Here is a 10,070-nt window from a genome sequence, read left to right as displayed (position 1 = left end):
CACGGGGGTCGGCATGTCCGGGCCTTTTGTCCGAACCTGGCATGGTAGTAACACCATGCCTGGTCAGGTGTAGGCCCCAGTCGTCGTGTTGGAGGCGTTCGGTGCGACGTAGCGGCCGCCAATTGCGCCGGCAGTTCGGCCGCCGACCGTGCCGGGTGCTCGGGCGCCATGGGCGTTGCTTCAGACGGCGGCGGGCTCCAGGTCGCTGCCCCGATGCGTTGGCCTGCCGAGGAGATCTTGTCGGCTTCCCTGGCGAGGGCGCGGGGATCCGTGATCTGCGTGCTTGCCAGGGCGAGGCGTACCTGGCTAGGCAGCTGACGGAGGAACAGCTCTTGAAAAAGAAAATCCGGGGCGTGCTCCCCGAGCAACGAGAGCATGTAATCCATTCGCTCGGACAGGCGCGTGTCGCCGAGCTCGGGCAGGTCGAGCAGGCGCCGTGCGCGTTCCGCCGATGAGAGGGCGAAAGCGTCGAGGAGGAGCTTCTTGATTGCGCCGTACTTGTCAGCGGCTGGCGGGTGCTGGAGGAGGCTGAGGGCGCGGGCCGCGGTGGCTGAGCCGAGTGCTGCTACCACATGATGGAAGCGGGTGTCGTCGGTGGTGATGCCTCGCAGGGCGAACTGGGAGTCCGCCTGGGCGAACCAAACCGCCGCGTGAGCCTCCCAGAAGGTAGGCAGTTTGAGGGCAAATGCCATGTCCATGTCGGTAGGTCACCAATGAAGGAACTGTGCTCCAACTCGAATCGAAAGAATGGACGCGACAAAAAGCTGGAATTCGTCCGAGTTTCTTTATTGCATCAAATCAACTCGGGTACTCTGAAAAGCCCGTTTATCGGGCAGCATTATATACAAGCACTCCAATATCTCATGCCGGAGCGTTTGCCCTTAAAAGGCGTGACTGGGCGTGTCCGGGAGACCTGGGCGAGTCTGGACATGCCCGGGAACGGCGAGACTGGGTGTCGCCGGACGGGCCGGGCGTGCCTGGACATGCCCGGGAACGGCGAGACTGGGTGTCGCCGGACGGGCCGGGCGAGCCCGGGAAAGGCGAGTCCGGGCATGCCCGGGAAAGGCGAGACTGAGTGACGCCGGACGGGCCGGGCGTGCCTGGACATGCCCGGGAACGGCGAGACTGGGTGTCGCCGGACGGGCCGGGCGAGCCCAGGAAAGGCGAGTCCGGGCATGCCCGGGAAAGGCGAGACTGAGCGTCTCCGGGCGGTCTGGGCGAGCCCGGCACAGCGATCGCTCCGTGGTTGCGTCCTCGGCAGGTGTAAGGCGATTGTGTCTGTTCAGCGGCAACCGCTACATCATAAACAATAAACCTTTTGAAAACAATAATAGTACATGGAATCAAAAATATTTACAGTGGATGAAAACCACATCAACAGAAGTGACGAATCCGTAACACTACCAACCTGCCTTTGGAACAATATCAGCACAACTGTTCGTTGGGAGCTTCATGAAATGGGTTTCCATGGCCGAGTAGTTGCACACAAGCCTAAGATCACCAAGCGCAATGCCAAGCGTCGGCTGGAGTGGTGTAAAGCTCACCACCATTGGATTCTGGAACAGTGGAAACGCGTTCTCTGGAGTGATGAATCCCACTTCACCATCTGGCAGTCCGATGGACAAATCTGGGTTTGGCGGATGCCAGGAGAACGCTACCTGCCCGAATGCATAGGGCCAACTGTAAAATTTGGAGGAGGAATAATGGTCTGGGGCTGTTTTTCATGGTTTGGGCTGGGCCCCTTAGTTCCAGTGAAGGGAAATCTTAACCCTACAGCATACAATGACATTCTAGACGATTGTGTGCTTCCAACTTTGTGGCAACAGTTTGGGGAAGGCCCTTTCCTGTTTCAGCATGACAATGCTCCCATGCACAAAAGCAAGGTCCATATAGAAATGGTTTGTCGAGATCGGTGTGGAAGAACTTGACTGGCCTGCACAGAGCCCTCACCTCAACCCCATCGAACACCTTTGGGATGAATTGGAACGCCAACTGCGAGCCAGGCCGAATAGCTCAACACCAGTGCCTGACCTCACGAATGCCCAATTCAATTGATCAATCAATCAATTGATTGGACATGATTTGGAAAGGCACACACCTGTCTATATAAGGTCTCACAGCTGACGATGCATATCAGAGCAAAAACCAAGCCACGAGGTCGAAGGAACTGCCTGCAGAGCTCAGAGACAGGATTGTGTCGAGGCACAGATCTGGGGAAGCCTACAAAAAAAAATTCTGCTGCATTGAAGGTTCCCAAGAGCACAGTGGCCTCCATAATTCTTAAATGGAAGAAGTTTGGAACAACCAGGACTCTGGGACGGGGAAGACCGAGAAAGACTTGGCTAAAGATGGTGGAAGAAGAAATGCGGGCAAGGGGGTTAACAAGGAGAGATGCAGAAAATAGGGCAAAATGGAGAAGATTGTCATGGTGCCCGCAAGGCTAACCCCCGCTCTAGCAGGGAAAATGGCCTTAAAATACCTGTTGTTGTTGTTGTCTACTCAACTGTTGTATCGTGTATTTGGTGATGTAGATTGAATTCGAGTTTTCTCCGCAATAGGTAAATAAATCTCTTTCCAACCTGAAGGAAAATGTCTTTGGACCTTGCTTCGTCAAGTATCTAAATACAGCTCCACAAGTGGCGTCGCTGTCTGGTTTCCTGCTCCAGTAGTGGTCGATTGAGGTCCCAGATGAAGCATGGTGACTACAACATTAAGGTACGGGTTGTAGTAACTCACCTCCTGGGTGCGGTTTTCCTCTCGGCCCCTGCGGAACGCAGGTCGAACTATTGTGATGATTTATTTTATCTATTGTGTTGTTTATTGTCCCTGTTGCGTGGATGTATCATGTCTGTTGATGTTATGTGTATGGGGGAATTGAGTGAGTTTGCAAGTTTGCAGTGAGTTTGCAAGATTCTGTATTGCACACACGCTGGCCGACTGGCCAGGATATGTTCTTGTGTTGGTTGAGGATCCGAAAGTAAATGTAAATAACATGGAGACACATTATTATTTAAAACACCATCAAACACAATACGTTATTCTTCAAAATGACAAAGCAAATAATAATATTGCATTTTGTATGCAAAATATTATATATTCAAACACTTTTGTAAGAATTGGGCTTTCAGACTGCACTTACAAAGACCTACAAAATAAGTAACAATAATAAAATAGATATGATACAACAAAATAAATCACTCAAAAGCAAAAAGAATGTCAGCTACAGATAAATACCATAAATTACCATTCATTTACCGGATCCCAAAATGTACAAAAACCCTTGTAAGATGGGGGTTCATCATCACAACTACAGAATGCAGTTTAACATGATTGTCAGGTGGCATTGCAGGGATGATAAAGCTAACTTATAAATGCTTAAAACCACTACCAAAACTAGAACAACGTGTCTGCGTCACCAATATGCCCCCACGTAGTCCCTGCCCGTGACAACAGGTAGATGCCCTCGTCGACTGTCCTAAAAATAAACAAGTTTGATTTAAATCCCTTAAACTGTTCTTCAGTATCACATTTTTACCACACATGACAGGTTTCACATCGATCGGTGAAGCGGTTTCGGAAAGGAGTTTTTTTTTTTTAAATACGGTATCGGCTTTCAAGCAAATATGGCTGCCAAACCACGTGACATATGACATCAAAAATGTACACTCTGCATAGGTATGGGTAGGGGATCACGTTTGTGAAGTTTTGTGTTGATCGGATAAGGTTCGTTTTTCTATCCAAGATGGCTGCCAAACCACTTGACCTACGACATCATCATTTTCAAACTGTATGCAGAAACGGTGTTAGATGACATTTGTAAAGTTTTGCATTGATGGGGTAAGTGGTTTCTGAGATATAATTATTTAATATTTTCTCCACAACTTTCTCCAAATCCGTCCACAACTTTTTGAGATATTTTGTTCACAAACGGACAGACAGGGGTGAAAACATAACCTCCATGCACCTTTGGTGGCGGAGGTAATAAGACTATGAGTTTACATAACGGGTATTCCTCTGACCATTTCATTGGTTGTGGTATCGTTTTCCTTCCTTCCATGTATGCAGAATGTATGTAAGTGCTGCTTCATTAGAATGAACATTACTGCTTTTTGAATTTTGAATGCGACTACGGTGGCCATTTTTGCTAATATAACGAAGCGCCTCTCTCAATGTTATTCGATTTCTCCGTTTGGGCTGAGCGGCTTGCAAAGAGGCTGATACAGAACGGATGGCTTGGCAAGCGATAGCAAGCCGCTTGCTAACGGAACACCCATGGTGTACTCACAGCAGTGATGTGAATACGTAATTGAGTGCAATGGCAAACATGATTTTAAAGTATTAGTATGAACGATTTAATATATATTTTGGATGGTTTGTTTTTACTGTTTGTTATAGTTTAAAATTGTTATTTCATCGACAAGTTTTATGGGGTAAACAGCTGCATTCTCTATGAAATGTATATCACCGTATTGTTTAGTTGGGCTGTGATTCCACACATTTTTGTTTTTAATATTCCCTTATCCCGTAACAGTATAACTCGAGCGAAGATGTAAAGCATGCTTTAGCCAAATGACACTTTGCTATTTTATTTTGTTTGGGTGTTGAAAAAAATAAAACCAAATGAAAATACAACCTCGACACATATTCCATCGAAAAAAGAATTTACTTCCGGGTTACATTGGTGCCTGAGGGGAAGAAGCATCAGTAAAATATCTACTTTGTGTAAGATGGATTTTATTTATTTAATTTTCATAATGATGTCCTTTATGTTGATGTTGGGGATTGTAATTATTTTTCTTGTCGCATACCTTGAGAGACAGGGAGATGCTGAGTGGAAGTGTCCTGTCTGCCGCTGTTTGTCGTTGTGCATGCAGGCGACATGGATGCAGAAACGGACACGGATTTTGATGCGGACGAGGTGAAACAAGAGCCGCTCTCGGGCGATATAGAAACTCGGAAAGAAAAGGATGATGTGAATGAGCGATCGACCGAACGAGGTGAATGCGAGAGAAAGTCCTCGTTGGTAACGTGAATACCGAAGCTGATTATTTATTTGCTCCGCCGCAGGTCATTGCGTTTTGGGAGCGCAGCGTGACGTATTCAGATCGCTTTACGTAATCGACAAAGGTGTCTCATGGCCCGCTGAGGTTGGACACTGTTATTTATCATCAGCTTCGAGCGTCAAAAGCTTCATACAGTGTGGAAGAATAGGGAAAGCCGATTTGATGACGGCTCGGGTTTTATGTGGAAGATTTAATTTGTAGGACGACGATGGGTTGCACGACATGCACTACCTGACGCTACATTCTCCGCTGTTATTCTTCACACCCCTGTATTCCCACCTTCCACCTTCCACCTTCCTCAACCCTATCTCCCATCCTCCTTCCACCTTCCACCTTCCACCTTCCACCTTCCACCTTCCACCTTCCACCTTCCACCTTCCACCTTCACCTTCCACCTTCCACCTTCCACCTTCCTCAACCCTATCTCCCATCCTCCTCCCACCTTCCACCTTCCTCAACCCTATCTCCCATCCTCCTCCCACCTTCCACCTTCCTCCTTCCACCTTCCACCTTCCGACCTTCCTCAACCCTATCTCCCAGCCTCCTCCCACCCCATCCACCTTCCTCCAACCCTCCCACCCCATCCCACCTTCCTCCAAGCCCTCCCACCCCATCCCACCTTCCTCCAACCCTCCCACCCCCACGCCCCTCCCATCCCCACCCCCCACCCACCCCCTCCCCACCTCCCACCCCCCCCTCCCACCTCCCACCCCCCCGTCCCACCTCCCACCGGCCCATCCCACCTCGTCACCCCACCCCCACCCAGCCCCGCCCTCCCACCTTCCTCCAATCCTCCCACCCCTCCCCCCTCCACCTTCCTCCAACACTCCCACCTTCCTCCAACCCTCCCACCTTCCTCCAACCCCCCTCCCACCTTCCTCCACCCCCCCTCCCACCTTCCTCCACCCCCCCCCTCCCCACCTTCCTCCAACACTCCCACCCCCCTCCCCACCTTCTCCAACACTCCCGACCCCCCCCTCCCACCTTCCTCCAACACTCCCACCCCCCCTCCCCACCTTCCTCCAACACTCCCAACCCCCCCTCCCACCTTCCTCCAACACTCCCACCCTCCCTCCCACCTTCCTCCAACACTCCCACCCCCCCTCCCACCTTCCTCCAACACTCCCACCCCCCCTCCCACCTTCCTCCAACACTCCCACCCCCCCTCCCACCTTCCTCCAACACTCCCACCCCCGCCTCCCACCTTCCTCGAACACTCCCACCCCCCCTCCCACCTTCCTCCAACACTCCACCCCTCCCCCTCCCACCTTCCTCCAACAACTCCCACCCCCCTCCCACCTTCCTCCAACACTCCACCCCCCCCTCCACCTTCCTCCAACACTCCCACCCCCCCTCCCACCTTCCTCCAACACTCCCACCCCCCCTCCCACCTTCCTCCAACCCTCCCACCCCCCCTCCCACCTTCCTCCAACCCTCCCACCCCCCTCCCACCTTCCTCCAACCCTCCCCACCCCCCCTCCCACCTTCCTCCAACCCTCCCACGCCCCCTCCCACCTTCCTCCAAACCTCCCACCCCCCTCCCACCTTCCTCCCAAGCCTCCCACCCCCCTCACACACCTTCCTCCAACCCTCCCACCCCCCCTCCCCCCTCCCACCTTCCTCCAACCCTCCCACCCCCCCTCCCACCTTCCTCCAACCCTCCCACCCCCCTCCCACCTTCCTCCAACCCTCCCACCCCCCCTCCCCACCTTCCTCCAACCCTCCCACCCCCCTCCCACCTTCCTCCAACCCTCCCACCCCCCTCACCAGCCCCCCTCCCACCTTCCTCCAACCCTCCCACCCCCCTCCCGACCCCCCTCCCACCCTCCCACCGCCCCCTCCCACCTTCCTCCAACCCTCCCACCCCCCCTCCCAGACCTTCCTTCCAACCCTCCCACCCCAACCACCTCCACCTTCCTCCAACCCTCCCACCCCCCTCCCACCTTCCTCCAACCCTCCCACCCCCCTCCCACCTTCCTCCAACCCTCCCACCCCCCCCTCCCACCTTCCTCCAACCCTCCCACCCGCCCCTCCCACCTTCCTCCAACCCTCCCACCCCCCCCTCCCACCTTCCTCCAACCCTCCCACCCCCCTCCCACCTTCCTCCAATCCCTCCCACCCCCCCTCCCACCTTCCTCCAGACCCTCCACACCCCCTCCCGCGCCACCTTCCTCCAACCCTCCCACCCGCCCCTCCCACCTTCCTCCAACCCTCCCACCCCCCCTCCCACCTTCCTCCAACCCTCCCACCTTCCTCCAACCCTCCCACCCCCCTCCCACCTTCCTCCAACCCTCCCACCTTCCTCCAACCCTCCCACCTTCCTCCAATTATCCCACCCCCCCTCCCACCTTCCTCCAATCCTCCCACCCGCCCCCTCCCACCTTCCTCCAATCCTCCCACCCCCCCCTCCCACCTTCCTCCAATCCTCCCACCCCCCTCTCCACCTTCCTCAATCCTCCCACCCCCCTCCCACCGTCCTCCAATCCTCCCACCCCCCCCTCCCACCTTCCTCCAATCCTCCCACCCCCCCTCCCACCTTCCTCCAATCCTCCCACCTTCCTCCAATCCTCCACCCCCCCTCCCACCTTCCTCCCACCCCCCCTCCCACCTTCCTCCAATCCTCCCACCCCCCTCCCACCTTCCTCCATCCTCCCACCCCCCTCCCACCTTCCTCCAATCCTCCCACCCCCCTCCCACCTTCCTCCAATCCTCCCACCCCCCCTCCCACCTTCCTCCAATCCTCCCACCTTCCTCCAATCCTCCCCCCTCCCCCCTCCCACCTTCCTCCAATCCTCCCACCCCCCCTCCCACCTTCCTCCAAGCCTCCCACCTCCCCCCCTCCCACCTTCCCTCCAATCCTCCCCACCCCCCCTCCCCCGCCTTCCTCCAATCCTCCCACCACCCCCTCCCACCTTCCTCAATCCTCCCACCCCCCCCTCCCACCTTCCTCCAATCCTCCCACCCCCCCTCCCACCTTCCTCCAATCCTCCCACCCCCCTCCCACCTTCCTCCAATCCTCCCACCCCCCCCCTCCCACCTTCCTCCAATCCTCCCACCCCCCCCTCCCACCTTCCTCCAATCCTCCCACCCCCCCTCCCACCTTCCTCCAATCCTCCCACCCCCCCTCCCCACCTTCCTCCAATCCTCCCACCCCCCACTCCCACCTTCCTCCAATCCTCCCACCCCCCCTCCCACCTTCCTCCAATCCTCCCACCCCCCCTCCCACCTTCCTCCAATCCTCCCCCCCCCCTCCCCACCTTCCTCCAATCCTCCCACCCCCCCTCCCACCTTCCTCCAATCCTCCCATACCCCCCTCCCACCTGCCTCCAATCCTCCCACCTTCCTCCAATCCTCCCACCTTCCTCCAATCCTCCCACCTTCCTCCAATCCTCCCACTCCCCCTCCCACCTTCCTCCAACCCTCCCACCCTGCCTCCCACCTTCCTCCAACCCTCCCACCTTCCTCCAACCCTCCCACTTTCCTCCAACCCTCCCACCCACCCATCCCCCCTCCCACCCCCCAACCCCCCTCCCACCCCACCCCATCTCCCCTCCCACCCCCATCCCCCCTCCCACCCCCAGCCCCCCTCCCACCCCCATCCCCCCTCCCACCCCCCATCCCCCCTCCCACCCCCCCACCCCCCTCCCACCTCCCACCGTCCCACCCACCCCCCTCCCACCTCCCACCCACCCCCCTCCCACCTCCCACCCACCCCCCTCCCACCCCCCCCTCCCACCTTCCTCCAACCCTCCCACCCCCCTCCCACCTTCCTCCAACCCTCCCACCCCCCCTCCCACCTTACTCCAACCCTCCACCCCCCCTCCCACCTTCCTCCAATCCTCCCACCCCTCCCCCCTCCCACCTTCCTCCAACCCTCCCACCTTCCTCCAACCCTCCCACCCCCCCTCCCACCTTGACTCCAACCCTCTCACCCCCCCTCCCACCTTCCTCCAACCCTCCCACCTTCCTCCAACCCTCCCACCCCCCCTCCCACCTTCCTCCAACCCTCCCACCCCCCTCCCACCTTCCTCCAACCCTCCCACCCCCCCTCCCACCTTCCTCCAACCCTCCCACCCCCCCTCCCACCTTCCTCCAACCCTCCCACCCCCCTCCCACCTTCCTCCAACCCTCCACCCCCCCTCCCCACCTTCCTCCAACCCTCCCACCCCCCTCCCACCTTCCTCCAACCCTCCCACCCCCCCCCTCCCACCTTCCTCCAACCCTCCCACCCCCCCCTCCCACCTTCCTCCAACCCCCCTCCCACCTGCCTCCAACCCCCCTCCCTCCTTCCTCCAACCCCCTCCCACCTTCCTCCAACCCCCCTCCCACCTTCCTCCAACCCCTTTCCCACCTTCCTCCAACCCCTTTCCCCACCTTCCTCCAACCCCCCTCCCGCGTTCCTCCAACCCCCCTCCCGCCTTCCTCCAACCCCCTCCCGCCTTCCTCCTACCCCCCTCCCGCCTTCCCCAACCCCCCTCCCACCTTCCTCCAACCCCCTCCCACCTTCCCCAACCCCTCCTCCCACCTTCCTCCAACCCGCCTCCCACCTTCCACCAACCTCCCTCCCACCTTCCTCCAACCCTCCACCCCCCTCCCACCTTCCTCCAACCCTCCCACCCCCCCTCCCACCTTCCTCCAACCCTCCCACCCCCCTCCCACCTTCCTCCAACCCTCCCCACCCCCCCTCCCACCCTTCTTCCAAGCCTCCCACCCCCCTCACACCTTCCTCCAACCCTCCCACCCCCCCTCCCCCTCCCACCTTCCTCCAACCCTCCCACCCCCCTCCCCCCTCCCACCTTCCTCCACCCTCCCACCCCCCCTCCCACTTCCTCCAACCCTCCCACCCCCCTCCCACCTTCCTCCAACCCTCCCACCCCCCCTCCCACCTTCCTCCAATCCTCCCACCCCCCCCTCCCACCTTCCTCCAATCCTCCCACCCCCCCCTCCCACCTTCCTCCAATCCTCCCACCCCCCACTCCCACCTTCCTCCAATCCTCCCCCCTCCCC

The 10,070-nt window shown here is 57.6% G+C and overlaps 1 protein-coding gene across 1 annotated transcript in view; it reads left to right on the top strand.

Annotated features, from left to right (window-relative positions):
• The first annotated feature begins 4,666 nt into the window (after nt 1-4,666).
• The window catches only part of LOC137424401 (uncharacterized), a 90,614-nt gene continuing 85,210 nt past the window's right edge, over nt 4,667-10,070 (top strand). Inside the window, exons 1-2 of the mRNA XM_068111820.2 lie at nt 4,667-4,722; nt 4,875-4,997. Of these exons, the coding sequence (XP_067967921.2) occupies nt 4,880-4,997 (118 nt within the window). The 5' untranslated portion in view covers nt 4,667-4,722; nt 4,875-4,879. The remainder of the gene's footprint in view (nt 4,723-4,874; nt 4,998-10,070) is intronic.

The sequence above is a fragment of the Myxine glutinosa genome, chromosome 4 (assembly GCF_964187855.1).
Source record: "Myxine glutinosa chromosome 4, kmMyxGlut1.1, whole genome shotgun sequence".
In the NCBI taxonomy this organism is placed as follows: Eukaryota; Metazoa; Chordata; class Myxini; order Myxiniformes; family Myxinidae; genus Myxine; species Myxine glutinosa.
This window is presented reverse-complemented; position numbering and strand designations above follow the sequence as displayed.